The following is a 21,905-nucleotide window of genomic DNA, read 5'->3' as shown; positions in this document are numbered from 1 at the left end:
GTGTCTGTGCTGCCCCGACTCATAATGCCAAAGAGGTGGTTTGAATACGTCATGGCTGCTGACACATGAACCACACAACTGACACAGTGTCGTCCTGAGTTCAACGTGCCACGAGGAACTCAGTTCATTTAACATTTAAGATCCTAGTTGCTTGCTGTTGCTCATGTTTTTGTTTTTTTTAAATGTCAACAATAATGTCTGAGGGGAACCTCCCTTGCTCCTGATGAACCACATTTGATCAATGTCAACACTTGGACACAATAGATTTCCTTGTGTTATAAGAAGTAGGGCAGCGAGAAAACTGATTTTTAATACATTCTTGAGTGTCTACAGTTGTGTAATTAGACAATTTTAAGGGAAAATACACGCTGGCCTAGTAGGAGTTCAAGGCAGCCAATGGCATCAGCCCAGTTCCAACATGACATCTTCACCTTGAATGCAGTAAACTGACCTACGACCTTCTCACACACACAGTACAAAGAGATTTTTGAAGTTGCTTTTCAATTTTTCTCTCAGGTGGATTCTGCTTGGGCTCTAAGTCCCAGATAGAGTTTCAAGATGGAAATTACTATTAATAAAACAATGCCAACTTGCCACGTAGGTTATATTTATAATACCTACTGTGAGTAGGGCTGGGTGTCATTTTAATCTTTAAATACTTCTATGATACCAGAGTTTCCATATATAACCACCACCATTTTCGTTTTAACATAATCAAGATTCATTTTCATCTTAGCAAATGCAGCTGTTCAAGGAAATCCCCTTATTACAATCCAGCACAATAAATTGTCAGAATTTCTTGATTTAGATCAGGAAATATCAAATGAATACATAAAAAACAAAGATCAAGAATCTGGCCGAGACTTTGACGCCGACTTCTCAACACTTGATGCTACAAACAAATGTCGTCTGTACTTGATATATTATGTCATTGGCTGGATCTCATGGTGCTAATCTGATACAGATTTTTTTTTAATGGTGGCTCAAGCACAAACACACTTTTGTCACAGACACACAGGACTCTGTTTTTTTCTGTTGTTGCTATAGAGACATAGTTTAAAAGAGAGGATCACAAGAAGGTGTTTAGTCTTACCTATAAAGGGGATTGAATCCAGGGAGTCATTGAGGTTATTGGAGCCGGACTTGTGTCGCGTGTCTCCCAGCCTCCTCAGATGCGTCTCCCTGTAGCCATCATGAGACATCCAGCACATGGCTCCGTCTTCAGAGCCTGCCTTCACCAACGGGGGCGATTTATGAATCACCCGTGCATCGTTGTTGTCATTGACGGCTAGTATGTACGATGGAGGGCGAATGTGCGGAGCCTCTGAGTTCTTGTCCCTTCTCAGGACAACAACGGTTGCATCGGGTCCCTCTACGCCCTCTGCGAGGCCGCCATTAGTCCGTGCGGGTGTGCTGGTGGAACTGCAGGTTTCTCTGACCTTTGGCTTGTGGGTCACAGCTCCGTTCGTACCAGAGGAAGCGGGGACAAGTTGTCTCTGCGTGGGCTGTTTAGAGGACGGACCCGAGCAAGAGGAGGACCTGGCCGCCAACCCAGCCTCCAACCTGCTCTCCATTTTCAGACTGTCCGCCCGGCCCCTGAGCTGAAGGTGCAGAGGGGACGAGTAGCCCAGATGGTTGCCCATGACGGCAGCTCTTTGGTCTTTAAGAGGGTCTGTGGTTCTGTTGGTGGGTAAGGCAGGTGAAGAGTCCGAGAGGGAGTTTTTAACAGGCAGACGCGACGGCCTCATTATGACGCCATCCGTCCTCGACGTGATCACGGAATCTGTCGTACCTTTAGTGAACGCGGGAGCAGAGTTAGATAATCCACTTTCTCGCCCTTCTTCCTCCTGTCCAGTGAGACTCCGGTTGAGATGAGGTAAAACTCTCAGGCCTGCCGCCTGCCTGCTGGCTCTGGGTTCCTCTTGCCGACAGAGCAGCAGCCTGTCCTCAAAGTCCGCCCCGTCGACCTCACCTGCCTCTGCGGGCTGCCGGCCCAGGTAGTCACAAGACCGCGCCCGAGGTTTGGCGACTCCCGTCGGCGTGGAGTAGGGCAGAGCATCCTGGGAAGCGCTGCGGGGCCAGTTCCTGGTCGATACTGTCCTTTCTGTTCCGCCACCAAGCCTCTCTTGGGAGACGCTACGTAATGGAGTGGTCACTGCCGTACCCTGACTTCTTGCGTCCACACCACGGTCATTGGACGTGCTCCTCTGTCTGACCTGGGACCCCGGCGCCCCTCTCTGACCGGCGCTAGAAGGAGGCGGCGTACGCTGTTGGGCGTAGGCGGAACTAGAATTGGCGGCTGCGCGCAAGCTGTCCAACCGCTCCTGGATGGTGCGGCAGCCGTACGTGTGCAGCCTCTTGGCGTCGATGTAATCCTTGTAGGTGGTGTAGTTTCTCCAGTCGATGTTCTGATGCGGAGAGGTGGTCGGGGCCGTGGGAGAGGGCGAGCAGCGGTTGGCGTTGGGCGAGACGGCCGTGGAGAATGTGTCCGGCGATGCAGCGGTGACAGGTGCCCGTGCAGCAGGTGAGGACAAGGGGTCGGCGTAGATCGCAACAGGTCGAGAACTTGAGGAAGGGGAGTAGACCTGGCTTTCTACAGGACGGGAGGAGGGGTACTGCAATTGCGCTCCCCCAGGTACTGAGGGAATAAGGGGTCTGGGTCTGGTTGATCCAGAATCTGTTGGAGAACTGTGCCGGTTTTCCTCTGTCCTGTGGCTGGGGCCCGCCCGAGCCACCCAGGGCCCCCTGTCGACCGGATCGGGAGGCATGGCTACTGTCCTCATGTTCTCACTGCAGACACACACCACGGTCTGAGACTTCGACGTCTGCTGGGGTGGGGGCGACGGCGGAACAGGGATTTCCACCCGATAGCTCTTCTCAGGCGTCCCCCCGTTTCTCCCCGGTCCCTGAGCTGGCCCTCGAGGGGTCTCGCCGACCGCTGCGGGCTCCGGCGACTGGGCCGCGCCCGCAGCCTTAACTTCTATCCGAGGGTAGCATATGGGAGGGGGCTCAGGGATGTGCTGGGCATTTCCGCTGTACGCCTCGTTTCCTTTGAGGTATGCATCCTGGGAATACGCCTGCAAGAGATTAAGGGACAATATGTCACTTTAAGTTGCCGAGAGGTTTGAGTGCTAAAATAGATCCGAGAGAACATCACACCCAACCGGGGACTGGATACATTCGACATTCACAAACAACGTGTAAAGGCTGGGGAGTTGCTGTGGAGCTATTTTCTGACGGTATCAGTATCAGACTTCTGCAATAAAAATTTTAAAAATGTTGTAAATGCAAATCAAAAAATAGCCAAGAACAAAAAGACTGTTCTGTTAAGGTCGAACCGCAATTCATTCTCCTGCACAGAAAAAAACAGCTTAAGGGCAACATGTTTATTGAGGATTAATTTACTGACACCTCTTATCTTAGACTTCACCTCCCTCTGACGTTACAGCTACAGCATCAATCTTTCACATTTGTGAAATACCTCAACTGCACCTCAGCTCGTGTGGGTTGCTCACATTTTTGAGATTAGAGAAAGAACGTTAATCCGGGAGTGTGGTTTATTGACAGAAGGAGCCTTTTGCTTAAGGTGATGGGATTATCATCATCGCCAAGACAAACAGTGTCACTACATCACCTCAGAGAAGCGTAAGTGTCAGACAGAGAGCTGGATAAAGAGACTTCACATTCTGGCATTCCAGTGCTATTTTTCTTCCAAACAAAACACAAATATTTCTCTATCTTCTCCTCGGAGAAGGCAAACAAATGTTACAGTCATGCCATAACACAAATGTGGGTAAGTGGAAGAAAGAAACTGAGCAGCCAGAAGGACAAATAAGTGAAAAAAAAGAAAGCTGGAAAGTCCGGAATCAACCCTGTGGAGCCAGGAGGAGTTTTGGAGAAAGCTGGCCGGGTCCTACCCACCTTTCGTACCGGAGAGTGCGCCCTGAGGCACGAGGAGAGGGTGAACGGGGGACGTCGGTGCCTGCGGTTGGCAGCTAACGTTACCTCTGTCAGCATGGCTCCGCAAGTAAACTGTCCCTTCGAAAACTAAGGTGCTTTCCTCGATTTAAAACTTCGGAGCAAAAAATATCCTTAAACTTGGCTAGCGATGGACCGCCTCGGAAAAAGCTCTTTGTATTTCCTCATCCTTTCAGTGCACAAGCTGTGAGGAAAGTGAAAGGAGAACGCTCCGGTGCTGGACTTTAATCGATGGCAACTCCACCTGAGGGTGTCGAGTTACGATTGCACTAACAGCAACAGCGAGTGAGTCTGCAGCCCGGTGCCGCCCCTCTGGATTTGCATAATGCCATGCGGGCGAATAGAAACTACATTCCCTGAATGAGGAAAGTACAGAGCAAAAAGTTTGAGGTCTGATAGACAGATACAAATCCCCTCTCATTGGTTTTTTTTGGGAGTTTGCCACCTTCTCAATGTGAAAGTACAAGTTCTGAAAACTCATCTAGAAAGCAGTGAACTTTCAAAGTGACTGTGTTAGTACAGTTTCCCTTCTTACCAGAGCAGTGATATCCCGGGAAAACTGCAGTCCACAGGTTAGAGAAGCAGAGAGAGAGAGAGAGAGAGAGAGAAAAAGAAGGGGAATAAAGAGAAGTAAAACAGGTGAAGACGAAGAAATGAGCCAGTGATGGAGGTAAGACAGGCTAAAAATACATCCTGAAATGGGAAGGAATAATAAAGACTCGGAGGTGAAGTTGAGCGAGTGTTCGTGTCCTTCGCGGACCTGAACGTCATCCGAGTTGCTGCTCATCCCCATTACCTCCTCTTCTTACCCCACACGCACTCGCTGCTGCCAGAGACAATACATTCTGCTGGCTTTCTCTTCCCTCAACACACTCAGCATAATTCCTTTCCCCTCGCTCCGTCACTCTCACCTGCTCGCGGTGGTACCTCTCCTCCCCCCCTCTTTCCTCTTCCAGCCTCTCGGTCGACGTTCACTTTTTTTGGGGGGGGGGATGAGCACGAACACACGCCTGCCTGATCTGTACGAGCTTCCTCCCTCACCCACTGCCGCTCGCTCGCTCGTGTGAACAGCGCACCGCGAGGAGTCAGCTGACTGCAGCTGCACTGCCTCCGGTAGCGACTGGGGCTCCGTGCCTCCAAAAACCCCCAAAACACCGACACATCGAAAAAACAGACATTCGTGAAAAAGGATGCTGCGCGGTTCCATTCGTCGCATCAAACCGACACTAATGAAAAGGTGTACGTTGTGCTTGTGATTAAAAATATGTATCCAGACAAAGAAATCTAAATCGGGAGTAGAAACCGAGTCTCGTTGCACAATGAGAACAAACAGTTTCCGCCCATAAATCTGTCCGCTGGCATTTCGAGCTTTAATTTTTTTTTGCTCGTGTGTGCCTCAATGGCTCATTTGACATCTCCAGCCTTGTGAGTTCTCAAGTCTCAGTCCAAAATGCCAAAAGCAAGTTTCTGCGGCATCTGGTTGAAGCTGCGGCCGAGCTAACGGAGCTATGTGTGGAATTTAGCGACACAGTGGGATCTGACTCAGTTCTTCTCTCTCCCTCCGAGAGAGTATTTCTCGGAGATGAATTTTTTTCGTGTGGCAACTGGTTTTTTTTTTCGACGTGGCCTGGCGCTATTTTCTTTATCTGTCTGTGGGGTCTCTGGACCCTGACTGATGGCGTGGGCGGGCTGTTTGCATCAGTGAGCTCATCTGCGTGATGGGAAGAGGAGGAGCTGTGAACTCTGGGGTCTGGGCCTCTGTTATTAGCTTTTTTTCTGAAGTGGACAGTTTTAGAAACAACAGCCCACCCACGTCCACATTGACCTGGCGTGAGACGATCGATACACCAGGCGTGATCGTAAAGGAAACTTTAATTTTGGGAATTAGATAAAAGATAAAATATAATAATGTGCAATAAGATGGAGCCTGGAAACGTGGGGAAAACATTAAGCGTGACACCGTTCACACTCAAACCCATGAAACATGATCAATCAACGTGTATGTCTGATTTGTTTGAAATCTACATGAACGTAAATGTCAAAGTGACGGTTTTTTATGGGTTGTTACATGTTTTTTGGTGAGTCGTCTTTAAGGCATGTTTAAAGGATGACTTGCTTTAAAAAATACATATATATAGCACAATATTTACTAATGGATGAATGCTTACCAGCTGCAAAATGTCCTCATCCTTTGGCATCACACAGAGCTCCAGTGAGGCATCGCTGATCGATGTCAGATTGGAGGTGGGGGGATGAGAGAACGACAGAATGTTACAACACAGTGATCAAAACAAGACACTTTACAAGTTCTACATGCAAAAACATGAACCTTCAATAGCTGCAGGTTAATGGCGCGTGAATGAATGTTACAGTTACACCCGTCAGCGATAAGGAAACAATTATCTCCGCAAAGCTGAATGTGTTTTTTTCTTTTGTTTTTCAATAGAAAGTTTCACAATGGATCATTTTCTGTGTCATTAATCCGGGAACACGCAGCCGAGTGAAGCTGGTGAAGAGATTAGAGCTCAGGCTCCAGACTCCGAGTCAGTCCGAGAAAATAAAAAATCTGAGCCTGACTAATCTAATAGGCTGGGAAAATATTTTTTTTTGGGCTCCTATTGATTCCGGTTTATTATTTTCCCGGGAACCATATCGGTAGTCCAGAGATAAGATGATTGATTAGAGTATCGACAGAAAAAATAATTTGAGTAACTTTTTAAGCAAAAACAAATTCTACATGATAGTTGGTTAGACATAACAAGCAACGCGAGCATGTTAACACGGGCTTCAGGTAATGATGACGCTTCATTATGGAATAAAATAACTGTCAGATGTATTGAATAGGACAATAATCGTTGGTTCAGCTCTCCTATGAGGTTTTCTTTGAGTTTAATTAAGTACATAATACCAATGAACTATATATGTGATTAACAATAAAAACTAAAAGAAAAAAATGTTTTTCAAGCTAGATTTTGACATAGATCTGGGCCACAAGGACCCGTCACAGCGGAGGTAAGACTCATTTAAAATGATGGCGATCCAAATGATACATATGAATGATATGGAGTAAACCAGAGACCTTTTGAGGCCTCTGGGCTTTTGCCTGTTTTCCCCTCGTCGGTAATGAACCACAAAAAAATGTGACGCCGAGCTGTTTTTACCTGTTCTGGATCAAGGCTATGACTTGCGAGTAGGTCTTCCCAATGATGCTCTCTCCGTTCACCTTCACGATACGATCCCCTGGATGGAATCAAGAGAAGTCCGTTACACACCTGCTCTTTGAACGGACAAACTCTGCACCTTCTGGATCTGAAGAACACAACCGGACAAGAATCTGGAGTCCAGTCAATAGGATGATTGACCAAGGGAACCCCCTACGCAGTCGCTTCCTCTTCCAGTACAAACGCACACATTTATCATTTTTCAGATCAAAGCAGAACAACCAACACGTTGTTTATTTGAAGGACCACATGTCAGCGTCCGTTCCCGAAGATGGCCGCCGTCTTACGAGAAGAGAGGTGAGGTTCAGGAGAGGAGAAACTAGATAATTGTGGGAAAATACTCCCCTGTTTCAGGAGAGCGGGCAGATAAATGCGTACAAGCTTTCAGGATTTGTCTGCTTGACATTTCCAGTAACGCAGAGTGCTAACCTGGCAACAAACACTCGGAGCTTCAGCTGTCACCTCTGTTTTAGGGCAAATGAAAAGGGAGCTGATGAATTTTTTCCACCAGAAGGGAGTTTGTTTGAGTTTTTTTATCCTTTAAAATTAGAAATGATGTAAGTGGATTAATAAAAGAAATAACGTGGGAGATGTAATGAAAAAAAAAAAAAAGACTCAAGGGAAGGCTGGAATAACAGTGAGCATATTACACTTTGTTCAACCTCCCACAACGGAGCCATCTGTTATTTTGTAACTCATCTCTGTTTTGCCTGGCAGGTTACAAGGAAGTGGAATTACCATTGAGAACAGACGTGAAGAAATCTTGGCACCGGGCGGCGTTTTTCAGGTCAAATGTGAGACGGTCAGAGTTAATCATGAGATCTGCCAGTTATCTGAAGGAGTGCAAGGATCTCCACAGAGACTCTGTGTCTGTGTGTTTGTTTGTGTGTGTGTGTGTGTGTGTGTGTGTGTGTGTGTGTGTGTGTGTGTGTGTGTGTGTGTGTGTGTGTGTGTGTGTGTGTGTGTGTGTGTGTGTGTGTGTGTGTACCTGTACAGAGTCCAGCTCCGTGGGCGGGGCCCCCCTCCTTCACTTGCTTGACGAAAATGGTGTCCATTGGCTCCAGACGGTTCCGCTGTCTCCCTGGTAACGAGAGAGAGAGAGAGTGTGAGTGAGAGCAGCAGCAGGGGCGTAAGAAGTCGACCATACTGCACTGGAGCTGGAAATTCAACTGAAGCACAACGTGGAGTCAGTTCACACATTTCATTCGTTTTTTTTCCTTCACTTTGCTGTGGCTGCCTGGAAAATGCCAAGGATTTCCTGACTATGAATTACATGAATAGGCATTTTGATAAGCTTTTCCTAAAAAAAAGAACAAGCACTAAGTTGTCAGTATTAAGAGGTACAAACTACAAAGCTATATAGAGGGGGAAAATTTACTAAATCCATTTAATATATAACAGAAAATGTACCTAAAACTAGGTTGTAAAAAAAGACTAAATATTTACTGGTTTCAGCTTTTCAAATATGAGGATTTGCTGTTTTTTTTACATCCTGTGTGATAATAAATTAATATCTTTAGGTTCTGGACTGTGTTTTGGACAAAACTATATATGTCAATCTGAATAAATGTAGAAAATAAAAAGTAAAACTAAAATGGGATTGAATAAGTTTATTATATACGACCATCAAGCTGCAAATTATAACAGCTCTTTCATTATTGATTAATCTGCCTGTTATTTTCTAAGTTAATCATTTGGATAATAATAAAATTATTAGAATTATCTCAGCGGCTTATCGCTGATCTGCTCGGCTCTGATTATACCTCACTTTTCGGTTGCTTGAGACAAACGTGTGAGACAAATGAAGTGAATAAACTACCATGAGGATTTTTTTTAAAGCCAAAGTCGACATCTTCACATCTGTTGTTTAGTCCGACAACTTTTCCAAAAACTATTGATATTAAATGAACTATTGAATGAAACAAACAAGGACAAAAAAGCAGTTAACTCCCATAAATGTGAGGCTGGAATTGGGAATGTTCTGAAATGACTGAGCAAATATTAACAGTCGCCTTTGAATACATACACACATACAAACATACACACAAGCGCTCTCACTCTGTGGCATCAGTCGTCTGGGACAAATGAGCTCCAGCTTTTGTCCAACACAAGACCAAAAGAAAAAACTAATTCTATCTCTTCCAGAAATATGAACATCCCCAAACACTGAGCGTCTGTCTTTCCTTTATACAACACACATCCTCCCGTCCCTCGGCTCATGATCCCGTCAATGACTCCACTCCGTTGTCAGATGTGGCACAGTGAGGAGAGGTCAGAGTGGGGTGACGAGGCTGCACGCAGGCCAGACACAAGGGACGGACAGACATCACGCCATGTCGCGTGAAAGCCAAGAGGAGACGCACCTAACTCAGGCTTTATGTAATCTCACTAATGTTATCTTTAAAAGACGCTTTGGGGGTGCGTATGTCTATAAAAAAGAAAAGAGCACAGCATTACAGTGACTGTGTTCATTTGAGTCTGATTTAAAACCGTCTTTCCCTGAGCCATAAGCCACGATCCAAGTTGGCCTCGGCCGCCTTTTCATGGCTCACAGACTTTTGTGCACGAAGTGCAACATCAGAGCATCCCACTGTTCTGTCCTCAGGGGGACGCCGAGCAGCACGCATGCTCCTCTCGTGAACGCCCTGCTTCGCGTTCGCACATCAGCAGATGCATTTATGACACAGAGGCTACGCCCGTACCGCCACTTTATCGTTTGAAGACAGCGTTTTAAAAGCTGAAATAATCTCCGAGCACAGAAGCATTTTAGCGCCGTATCAGTATTAATCCCTGTGACATACGAAAAAAAACCCTCAAAACGAATATATATCACGTGACCGTTGGTGTACACTGATAATGTGCGTACAGGAAGCAGATTGTCCACTCTGCAGTTGGTTGCTTAGTTACAGAAAATATTACAAATGAGAAACAACAATGGTAAAAAAAAGCCTTGAAGCGACGACGGCTGGTAGTCGAGTCGTGACTGATAAGAACCAATCAGGAAGTGAATGTGGGTGACGTCTCAGCTTTTGACTGTCCATATACAACATGGCCCTGGAGTTCTGAAACTAAAACTGGGCCAGCGGCGTTCCAAACTCCTACATTTTAGCAACTCTGGAGTAGTGTGGATGGCTGGCGCGAACTTAGCAGCAGTGGTATGTTTTATAACAAAAAGGAAATTCATAGGACGGCATCTAGGAATTCATACATGTAGCATTATAATCTAAAGCCCCTTTTTTCCTATAATCGAGTATATTGCTGTTCCTGTTCCTTTCCCATACAGGTTGCTGTATCATTAATATGTCCTAAAGTGTGTCAGTGCATCGTGCCACCTGCACCATGTGCGATGAAAATGTTACTGCAGAGGATTAACATTCATGGCGTGCAAGGCTTTGATTTACAGATCATCCACACGATAATCATCTACGAGCAAAACAACATCAACAGGAGAGAAATGACTGACAGACTGGGGGGGGGGGGGGGGGGGGGGGGGGGGGGGGAATGACAATGAAATCATAATATCCTCCACATGAAAGAAAAGGAACTACTCTTGTCAGTCAGTCACTATGCTGTGTAAGTGTCGCTGCATCCTAACATGCTCATTCACCGTGAAGTCAATTCAGCGCAGAGATGTTGACAACAGCTGTGAGCTTCGTTTGAATCCAGCAGGAGGCGGTAGAGGACGTTAAACGGCTCTGTTCTCTCTCACTGAGTGACAATGAGAGATTGTGTGAAGGGACAAACTGTAATTTCCATTCATGCTCCTGCTGGTTATGATCTAACTAAATGACCTGGTTGCTGATGAATCGAGAATGTGCTGCACTGATGCACTTAAGTGTTGAACGTGACAGACCCATGATGATGCTGGATGTACAGATCCCTCCCCCCCCCTCTGTGTGTGAGCGTGCGCGTGCGAGTACGATTCCCAATCCAGAGCCAATCTCACCGAGCTCCGGCACAAAAATTGGATTCTGGAAGTTTCCCCTGGCTCCCGCAGCTGGATGAACGGGATTACAATGTGGAAATCTAAAGCCGTTGGACATTTTTTTTTTAATGCTCCCAACTGTCTCATCAAAGCATGAACTACTGTGTGGATTAATGAAGCACGTCAGCCTCAGAAAAGGACTTGTGGCTGTGTGTGTGTCCAAAGAACAACCGCAGCTATTCTTGGGTGGTGCTGAGCACAAATGTCACAATAACGGACATGACACAGGTTTATTTTCTGAATGTGAACATTTGAGACAGCTAATCATGATTGGTCCACAAATAGAAAACACTGGTTTGTTGATTCCTCCCACGTTTCTCTTGCTGTACACTTTGAACTGGGCACTTTACAGTGGCTGGTCTTCCACTGGCACGGCTGAGTGTCAGGCAGCGCCGCTCTTTGGCCTCGACGAGCTCTGGTTTGGCCGCCGTCCCCGGCTGCACAGCTGGGCCCTGGCTGTGTGGGCCAGCTCCCCCCCAACCCCCCGCTGTTTTGGGTTAGATAATGTTATTCTACAGAGGGCTGGGCCCGCTGCCCGCTCTCTGCATTAACCCCCCGGCCTAATACCTCCCCCCGCCCCAACTCGCTGCTTTTTACCGTTTGAGTCACACTCACGTCTACTAACACAAATGTACCGGTGAACTGAAATATACAAACACCTGTGCACACGTGTTGCTTGCTCTGATACGGAGGACGACGCCATGTGTGTGTGTTTTGATAGCTATCTGGGTCAAGTCTCTTCCAGCAGGCAAATGTGAAGATGTGAGGCACATGGTCCAGGCACATGGAGCAGGCCCCCCCCCCCCATAGTGTGGGAAGGTCAAAGCACAAGTACACTTCACATCAATCCATAAACTCCCAACTTCCCTCGAAAAGCACAGCGTGTTTTTATTTTATCGTCTGCTCAAAGAAACCCAAAGATTTCCTTAAAAAGGCAGAAGAAGAAACCATCGTTTTTCTTCTCCCCTTCCCATGAATTCTGTGTCCAAACACAAGCCTGCTCTGAAATCTAAAACTCAGGCTGAAACACCTGCGCACACGACTCCTGACCTCCGAACCCACATCCTCCTGAACTGTGTCAACAGACTCTGTCACATTGGCGAGACGACTGGCAGGTGCCCGGTGCGAGACGGACAGGTCTCGTTTCGCTAATCGCTGCGCTCTGTAAACAGCCACCGACTCCACGCCGGAAAACCTCGGCGCAGGAGGAGGGAGTGGCGATACGCCTTAAAGCCCCTGGCTGCCGTCCGCGCGAGGGTTGAGTCAGGGAGTTTGTCTTTTTTGCATGTGGGTAAATAAGAGAGTGAACTCTGTTTACACAGCACGTCTCTAAATAATAGCAGAGAAAGAAAAAGAGTTGTTTTTTTTTTAAGCCAGGACTGAAATTGATATTTTGTTTTTAGCATAAAGAGGTAATGTCGAGAGCTTTTCTAGAGATGATCTCTTAAATTGGCTTATTAATGTCGGTAACAAAGATATGAACATTACAAATATAACAAAAACTATGTTTAATGAGGCTGCACGGTGGTGTAGTGGTTAGCACCTTCGCCTCACAGCAAGAAGGTTCTGGGTTCGAATCCCGGTGGAGTTTGCATGTTCTCCCCGTGTGTGCGTGGGTTCTCTCCGGGTTCTCCGGCTTCCTCCCACAGTCCAAAGACATGCAGGTAGTAGGTGACCGTAGGTGTGAAGGTAGGAGGTGACCGTAGGTGTGAATGTGAGAGTAAATGGTTGTCTGTCTCTGTATGTGGCCCTGTGATAGGCTGGCGACCTGTCCAGGGTGAACCCCGCCTCTCGCCCAATGTCAGCTGGGATTGGCTCCAGCGACCCTTAAATGGATAAAGCGGTATCCTTAAATGGATAAAGCGGTAGACAATGAATGAATGAATGAATGTTTAATGAGGCTGGTAAAGGAAAATAAGAAATATGTAAAAAATTGTAGTTTGACGCAAAAGGTCAAAAACTCAACATCTGTTTACTTGTTTTTTTCTAGAGCTTTCAACCGCATCCACACGTCCAGGGTAACGGAACGTCACTCGGCCGTTGCACATGTATGGGACAACCCATGATCTCAAAACATGATCTGTGGCGCCGGATAGGAAGATAGGAGGAGGAAGGAAATTCCATAGCACCATGCCATCTGCCGAGGACTTTACTGTTGGACTAAACTGCGTTGGTGCTGGGTGAAACGTGTACTGTGTGTTTAAATGTGACTTCTGGATAATTTCTAAATAACTTCCTCACCTGGGAGAGACATACCGATACGGCCGGACACACACACAACACACAGAGACACCTGGGGATTTTTTCCACCTACGACAGGAAGGTGCTTGAAGTACTTTCCATCGCGCTTTTTTTTTTCTTCTTCTTCTTCTAGGAATTCCAAATACCAAAACCCACCCAGGGGAAAGAGGATATGTACTGACATTGCTCTGACCGCAGTGCAAAAAAAGAGAAGTTGACTCAGTGTTTTGTTTTCTTTCGGTAAAACAAGCCAACCGATCTTAACCGAGGCAGATTAAGTTCAACCGAGGGAACAAGTGACAAACATCTGGAGACAGATGGGGCGGGGTTTTTTTTGAAATACTTTCTCAGGCTTCGAGAAATGTGTCGGTCGAGCCAACTGGCCGTGATAAAGAGAGCGGAGAGGGTGGTGTCTGCTTTTCATCCTGATCTTTACAAGACCAACAACAAACAAAAAAAAAGCGTAAAAAGTGTGAGGACGGGGATTAAAAGGAATGTTGACCTGCTACGACATCAGCTGCCATTGTTGGCGACCGAGCGCTTCATTAACCGTTCCGCACGCCACCGCATTTTTCAACCAACTCGTGGAGCAGAAGTTTGCTGAATCAGCTGGATTAGTTACTAAAATATACCAACCAGTTGGTAGCAAGAGCGGGAAAAGACTTGTTTTGTCTGAAATTTTTAAAAAGTCTGTCGTCGTCGTCATCGGCGGTGGCAGCAGTAACAGAGAGGGGTGAGAGGTCAGTTGTGTTTGGATTTTTGCCTTAGAAAAGTTTTCATGACCTCAGTCAGAATGTTACGGCTTCTTCTTGGGCGGGTGTATATCATATACAAACAAAACAAGCTGTCAGATCAATAATTACTCACACGCAGCCTGAACTCCAGGTCGAAATAAAAAGAAAAACAGTGCGAGATTTAAACGGCTAATTCTCACGAGCGACGGATACGGCCCGTCGCCAAGAACAGCAGGACAACTTGAAAGGACTTTTGGGGGAAATGTAGGTTATTTGTCCTCTCGCCGAGATTTAGATGAAGACCGGCAATATTGAACATCACCTCCTATCTTGTTTGTACAATCTGCAGAAAAAATCTGAAGTTCTAGGTAAACTACCTGGAGTCTCGTCAGCCAGGCGAACCGCCGCCCCCTCGCTACGCTCAGCTGACCGTGGGGGGGAAAAAGGAAGAGAAAAGTTTAGACGCAGCTTCGCTGAAGAAGGTGGGGCGTTTAAAAAAGGGCTCACGGGAGAATTCTGGGGAATTCTGTTTGCTTGTGCTGCTGCACAACGTTTCTCCCTCCGCCGACTTTTCATGGGAACGAACCAGAACCCGAGACGCAGGGAAAAGAGGGGAAATAAAAACTGGTATCTGCGGAGGAGACGTGTTTCACGTTGAACGGAAAACAAATATTTGAACAGATGGTGAAATTATTTTTTTAACGCCGCTTCTCTCTCTCCATGCGCCGAGGTACCACGAGCTTCACAGGCGCAGCCGAAGACAGAGAGAGTTTCGCCCCTTTGATAAGTTGCTCAAATACACAGCTGAAGAGAGAAAAGAGACACAGGAAGGGGAGAGACAGACAGGAGGAGGGGGAAGCGAGATGGAGGAGGAAGATTGGAGGGATAACGGCCGTTTGGTATGTACACAACCGCTGTGAAAGGAAATAAACACACGCATACTTGAGTCACGCAACACAGTCGGGCTCATAATTCATGGTTCCACCGTGCACTTACCATGCGCACTGCGTCATATCAATGTGTACGTTTGTTGATCTGTGTATCTACGTCGGTGTGTGTGTGTGTGTGTGTGTGTGTGTGTTTTCTGGAGGTTTTAAGTGTTTCCAGCGGCAACACCCAGCTAGTCAACATGCGCTGAGCAGCCCCCCTCCCCCTCCCCTCCCCAAACACCAACAGCCTCATCACACACTGGCTCGGAGTCAAGCAAACAAACTGCAGTGCAGCCAGCACGCCGGGCCCGGCTGCTGCCGACATCACAGAGCCGAGCAGACTCGGGCAGAATGCGACTCTTCTTTTTTTTATTTATTTTTTGAATAAACATTAAAATAGCCCGAGCACATGGGACGCATCATCTGTGTGAGGCTGTGTGTGTGTGTGTGTGTGTGTGTGTGTGTGTGTGTGTGTGTGTGTGTTCACGTGGTTGTTCGATGATGCCATGGGTGTCTGCTGTTCGCTATGCGATTGTAAACGGTAATAATTTGTGGGCATCAGTGAGAAATGACAACAAACACAAATATCTAGAAGCTAAAACATGCATTGCAATGGTGGGCCGTTTGCACACAGTTGTCTGGCCACGTGTTGTTTCATTACAGATCGCTTATGAACTTTCATATTCACCAACATGGACAACGAGTCTTTGAAGAGATCGGAAACGTGGACATTTTGAGTCTACAATTCAATTATAGCAACAAAAACAAGACTATGGGAAACTCTGCTGAGGGAAGACTCCTGAGTACAAACCAATCAAGAGCTTCAGAACAGCTACTCAATGGATCCTGAAGTGAGACTTTATTAGGGGGTTCAAACCTCGATAGGGGTACAAGCCTATTGTCTTTAAATATTTCATTTATCTTAAGATGTAGCAGAAGTTTCTCGTACCACGATAGAACAATCCAACCCCTCCGTACAACTGAAAAACTCCAAATGCAGGGATAAGCAGTCTTTGCTTAAAAAAAGTAACAGTATCATTTGGTCCTTTATCCTAATACTAAATGTTTATTCTTGAATCATTTTGAGCAGAAATTCCTAATATCCGTTATTCTGATGTCTTGCTACCTGTCAGCATCAGCGCCTCTGAGAGGATTTATGAGAGACTGGAAAAAACCAAGTGACTTCCTGTGGCAGCAGCAGCGGGGGGGGGGGGGGGGGGGGATTATTGGCTGTGTATTGAGCTTTGCAATGAATGGATCTCATGTACACACACAAAGAGTCAAACAGTTTTACATGACGTCTTCCAGGTAAAGTCACGTAAAGGAATCCAAGAGATAAGAGGTGTAACAATGTGTAGCCACACAGGGTTTCCTCCCGCCACAGCAGGGTCCCGTGTGTGTGTGTGTTGTTGAATGTTTTGAGGCCTGTGTTGAATGAAGCGGGTGGACATGAGTGGGGGCTGAAGGGGGTGTCGGGGTAGTGTGAGGAATGTGACACCGAGCGCCAAGAGGAATGATGATGATGGACACTTGGAGGAATCTCTCAATTTCCTGTTGTGATGCGCCTCAGAGTCAGATTCATCACCTTCCGTCTTCACTTTCACCGTCGACTCGTGACACAACACGCCGCTGACTCACAGCCGGTTCAGAGGCTGGATGCTTCACGACGAGTCAAACAAACACCGAATGAGGGGAATCTTCTCTCTTATCTTTCGTCTAGTTTCAGACAAAAAGAGATAAGATCTATGTGTATGTTTATACGCGTGCCTTGTGTTTCTATTCGCTCTGCCGACATGAGAAGTGTTTTACAGGGGCAGCAGCTCAAGGCAGCAGCAGCAGAGCGAAACCTCCCGCATTCACGCTGTGCTGCGGATGTGAGCAGAATACCGAGGGGCCGGGATCGACGAGCCGGATGCTCTGAGGAATGCCGCGGCCCTGCCAAAGCTCAACGGCACAGCTCCGACTGCCACTCTGAGGAGGAGCACGGACCCGAAGGATTCAAACGACACCATCTGTGTGGCTGACGGACGGACGGCACAAAAGACAACATCGCCTGCAACACGTTTCTAAATCGTTGCAGTTACAAAGCAATTACCCACGCAGGCAGATACAAAATCAAAATGCATCTATTCCATTGAGTGAGGAGTGAGAACACATTTGGAGTAATGGGAGTGTCAATCCTCATTGGATCCCTAATCTGCAGAAACAGCTGAGAGTAAATGGGTTTTCTGTTCTACGCTCATTACAACAGCTGAGGTCCCGGCTCACAGTGCACATCGAGATTTCATGCAGCAATTTTGAAATTTGAATTTGAAATTTGAATTTGAAAACACTTACCTCGGCTGCCATTCTCCTCGTCCTGGAAGAAAGAAAAAAAAAAAGAAGCGTTTGAGTTTCATTAAACTTAACTGGAATATAGACGAAGTTTCCTTTAATGACGATCAAGGAAACAATTACAGATTCATAATATAATAATAGAAACAGAAAAGCAAATATTTCGCAGGTTTGTGTGACTCAAATGATTTAGTCAGTTCTGAAATGTGCTTGCAGTAAATTTTCCGTTGATGAAAATGGGATTTATTTGGGATTTTTAGTAATTTGAATGATTTTCTTTTCCGTCTTTAGTGTTTTATGAAAATAAACCAAACCAGTAATCCAAGATGGCTCACTTAACTTGTTTCCACACTCTACGCTGGTTTCACAGCATAATATGATGTACAATATCTAAAATAAAATAATAACACCTTTTTTTACTGTTGCTGCTGTTAAAATCCTCACTATCATTTAAATAAGGAAAGGAACATTATGAAAACAAACAACTTGGAAATATTGGTGTGTTTCAATACTCCTAACATGCTTTTCAACTACCTTCTGATATTTTAAGGACAAAAAAAATGTGTTGATATATTGAAAACGTAATTAACAGATCAAATGACGGTCAGAAAATAATTAGTTGCAGCCCAACAGGGGACGGATAAGAGAAGAAAGTGTAAATTTGCATTAAACGCGCCTGCGTAATTGGAAAAGTTTGGGCAAAAGAGCAACTCCTGTGACAGTCTACACATAAAAAGCCACTTCATAACTCGTGTTTGTGTTTTTCCATTTCCTCGACACATAAAACTTTAATTTCCCTCAGAGCCCCCTGTTAAAAATCACACACACGCCCGCTTTAATCCGCCGCAACTCAGCGACACGTGTTCGCCACGGATCCTTTAAGACTCCGCCGCTCTCCCGCGGCTTTTCCTTGAGACGACCCAGACCCTCCTCTTCATGCTAACCCCCAACATCCTCAAACTGTGATTAGTGAAGAGGCTCCGGTCCAAGACCCTGAAAGTGATTATTAAAATGTGACGGATGTCGACGGGACGAGGTTTACGTAACGGGAGAACTGGTCACGAGTTTACAGTGACTGAGCTGGTGGATTGAAATTTAAGGTTTAAGCGCAGATTTTTTCCTACAATCCCATCTCAGTCAGTTGCCAAGGACATGCTTGTTTTAAGTTGTGGAATTTCATATATCAATGGTATTTAATGAATGACGCTACATTCAGCTTTTTTCAAAATGAGTTTACTCCTTTTAATTTTGTTCGGAAGCACATACTGGTCCGGACTAGACTTTTTAAAGTGGCCAGAACACAACTGTGATACCCAAGAAGGCCTCTACGAGAAACTGTCCATTTCTCTGGTTATACAAAAGTCCTGAAAGTCTGAATGTTTGTGCCGTAGCTTCTCTTTCAACATGCAGAAACCAAAGCCAAAAGCTATAAACGTAGCGCACTATGTTAACGTTGTAGGAAATCCCCCTGTGCAAACACGAGAGGTTGTCAAAATACACTTCAGAGAAAAGTAAACCCAACTTATCCTGAATTATCACTCAGAAAAAAAACCAATGGGAGGGAGGCTGCGATAAGCTTTTCGAGAGAGCAGTTTCCCATTAAAGGAAGCCCTGTCGTGTTCACCCAAAGCCCCTTAGTCTGCTGCATTAGTCTGTGCCCCGTTAGTCAGGAGCCGGAAGTGCTGCGACATCAGGATTAATACCAAAGGGCAGATTGGTGCTGATGCTGTCCAGAGGACGGTTTGGCAGAGTTCCCAGGCGGGATGATACAAGTCAGAGAGAGGCTCTGGAAAAACAACAACAACAACAACAACAACAACAACAACAACAACAACAACAACAACCTGCTGAACACTCGCAGCTTGAGTGGTGAATGGAGGTGAAACAAAAGAAAAAGATAACGCAGAAAAATCTTGAAACCACATATTGCATCTTCTCTTTTTACTATAAATCCCTACATGTAACCAATTTCTTTCTTTCAACCCTTGTGCCACAAAAACTCTAACTATAATTGTGTTTGTCCGGGAGCGAGTTCAAAGAGCAGCTCGAAACTCATCATTTTGATGATTTTCCCCCTTAATGTCACACAAATCTGATTTCTAATCACCACACACACTAAAACAGCTGCACAAAGTCTCATTTTATGATTTACAATCTGGAACGGTGACCGGTGGTTAACTTTTTCGGGGGCACTCGCCAACGAGGCCAGAGTTTGAACAGAGTGCGAGAGGCAACGATGACGATAAATTAACCAAAGTGACAGGTTCAGTCAAAAGTCCACTGCAGCTTTAAGATTTGAAAAATCTGGAAATTGGCCACATCCCTGATATATTTGGAGATTTGTTCAATAAAATGTTGGTGCAGAGTTACAGAGATATGGTTCAGCCAATATAGTAATCAATTTAAGTTAAAAATAAATCAATGTTATTACAAGAAAAGAAAATTTCATTTCATTTCCTAAAGCCTTCCTGTTAGCCGAGATCCGTTCATATGCTTTTAATGTAACGTCCCTTTCTGAACAGACGTGTGACGGTGACTTAAATTAAATTGAGCTTTCAAAATGTAATGTGATTTTCTGCCCCAAAAAAATCATCATCTCTAAATGGCATTAGATGTCATGAGGGCTTGTTTTGTTTGGTCAGTGTCGTAAGAGATGACGTCCTGTCACCTTCAGAGAGTTGTGGACCGCCGACTCCGGCGGGTAGACGATGAAGTGACGCAGCGTGAAGCCGAAGCCCTGGGACGTTCGGCGCAGGTGAAGCGTCTTCGGGCCCGGCCAGGAGAAGGGCTCCTCCTCCGGCCCGGGGGAGGTGGGGGCCGACGCCTCGCTCTGATCGCGTCCATCCTTCTGCTTGGCCTGAGCGGAGGACACAAAGAAAAACGGGAAGGTCAGACATCGGAACATGTACATTGCTCTCGTCGAGAGCTACACGAGAAGATTGATGCCACTTGATGAATATACAGCTTTCGGCTACATAATCTTGTGCAACGGGAAACATTTTTCTCTTTCTTCCCTGTTAAATCATCATCATCATCATCACCCCCTCTAAATTTGTCTTGGGATTCCTTGCAGGGGAGGGGGGAGGAGTAACCCCCCCAGGCTGGGAAACACTGCTCTAGATGTTGAACAGCTCAGAAACGAAGACATCAAATGTTGGTTGTAAAAATAATGACACGCTGATTGTAAAACTTCTCATTTCCACTCGTTCACTGTGGAGAAAACAAACTCACGGCCACATGAAGGAACAATCCCTCCGTTGACTTCACCCCTCAAACAAAAGAAAAGTTTGTTTTCACAGATGAGACGGCCCCGAGGTTGAGGTCCGCCATAGATCTGATGACTCATCCCGATTTTGAGAAAAAAAGAAGCCCACCAGAAATCCCATGTGTGGGGTCAATTCCACCTCGTCATCCGTCCAAGAAGAGAAAATCTCTGCTCTCATTTTTCACCATTGCCGCTTCTCATTCGTAGTATTTCCTGTAACTAAGCAACCGACTGCAGGGTAGACAATCTGCTTCCTGTTTACACTGGTCACATGATATATGTTTTCAGGCGTTAGCATGGATTAGAGATTAGTTCTGATACGGAGATAAAACGCTCGTCTGGATGGGGCATCCTTTAACAACGAAACCGGAGCAGAATGGATGAAAACATTTTATAGTTCCAGTTGATCTTCGTCACTCTTGAAAGGACGGAGATCAACTCACAATTTAGATATTTTGTTTCATTAGAGATTGGAACCAATTTTACCTGGTGCTCAAAAAAGACCAGCAAACTCCTCTACTGTCTAGATAAATACATCACATTCTCTCGAAGTGGTCGATTGAGTCGTCAACCGCAGGAACTCACGAAGCTTGTCAGCAAATACAAAAGAGAAGAACATCACTCAGCACCTGCTACTCCTCTAACTGACGACTGTTCAAATGTTGGTGACAAGTGGCCAAATCATTTTAGTTCCCGCTTTGTGGTTCACGATGCAGGAACTATATTTGTACTCACGTTTGCACTGCGCCCAAGCGCCACACATCCATACATATGGCTTGAGTTATTGCACATGCGGGGGCTTAACGGGCCCGTTCGCATGATGACAGACTTTATCTTCTACATTCCTACATTCCTACTGTGACTAACACCGGATGAAAACAACCCCTCCAACGCTGGCGGCTCTCGGCTTGTGTAACATTACATTTGACGTTGACGTGACGCCACACGTGCTCCACGTCAGCCGCTTGATTTTAAATGCTCTATGAGTAAAAGCTGGGGCAAAAAAACCCATCATTCTTATCAGACTGACCATCAGCGGCAGCGGGAGAAATCTCGCTGTGTCGTTGGCCCGTTAAAAACATCCATACTGTTTTTACCGTCCTTGGCAAGCGGGCACAATTTGGGCATGGCAACAGTATTCTCCACTTGAGCTGTCCAAGTTCCTGCGATGGGCAACCTGCCCTCTCTGTTAACCGGTTACTGTTTTTGTCAAGCAAC

General features: G+C 45.9%; 1 protein-coding gene across 7 annotated transcripts in view; it reads right to left on the bottom strand.

Annotated features, from left to right (window-relative positions):
* Positions 1-21,905, bottom strand: part of LOC118291442 (rho GTPase-activating protein 21-like) — a 65,027-nt gene that overhangs the window by 13,130 nt on the left and 29,992 nt on the right. For 4 of the 7 annotated variants that reach the window (XM_047329756.1, XM_047329755.1, XM_035619725.2 and 1 more), the window contains exons 2-8: positions 20,091-20,279; positions 17,426-17,447; positions 8,188-8,280; positions 7,140-7,218; positions 6,147-6,201; positions 4,514-4,537; positions 1,094-3,077 (exon numbers count right to left, since the gene is read on the bottom strand). In XM_047329756.1, coding sequence (XP_047185712.1) covers positions 1,094-3,077; positions 4,514-4,537; positions 6,147-6,201; positions 7,140-7,218; positions 8,188-8,280; positions 17,426-17,447; positions 20,091-20,279 — 2,446 coding nt within the window. Of the gene's footprint in view, positions 1-1,093; positions 3,078-3,921; positions 4,247-4,513; positions 4,538-6,146; positions 6,202-7,139; positions 7,219-8,187; positions 8,281-17,425; positions 17,448-20,090; positions 20,280-21,905 lie in introns of those variants that run through there. The other 3 variants (XM_047329754.1, XM_047329758.1, XM_047329757.1) reach the window with 2 other exon arrangements.

The sequence above is a fragment of the Scophthalmus maximus genome, chromosome 21 (genome assembly GCF_022379125.1).
Source record: "Scophthalmus maximus strain ysfricsl-2021 chromosome 21, ASM2237912v1, whole genome shotgun sequence".
Taxonomy (NCBI): Eukaryota; Metazoa; Chordata; class Actinopteri; order Pleuronectiformes; family Scophthalmidae; genus Scophthalmus; species Scophthalmus maximus.
The sequence above is the reverse complement of the archived record's forward strand: the minus strand, read 5'-3'. Positions and strand labels throughout refer to the sequence as shown.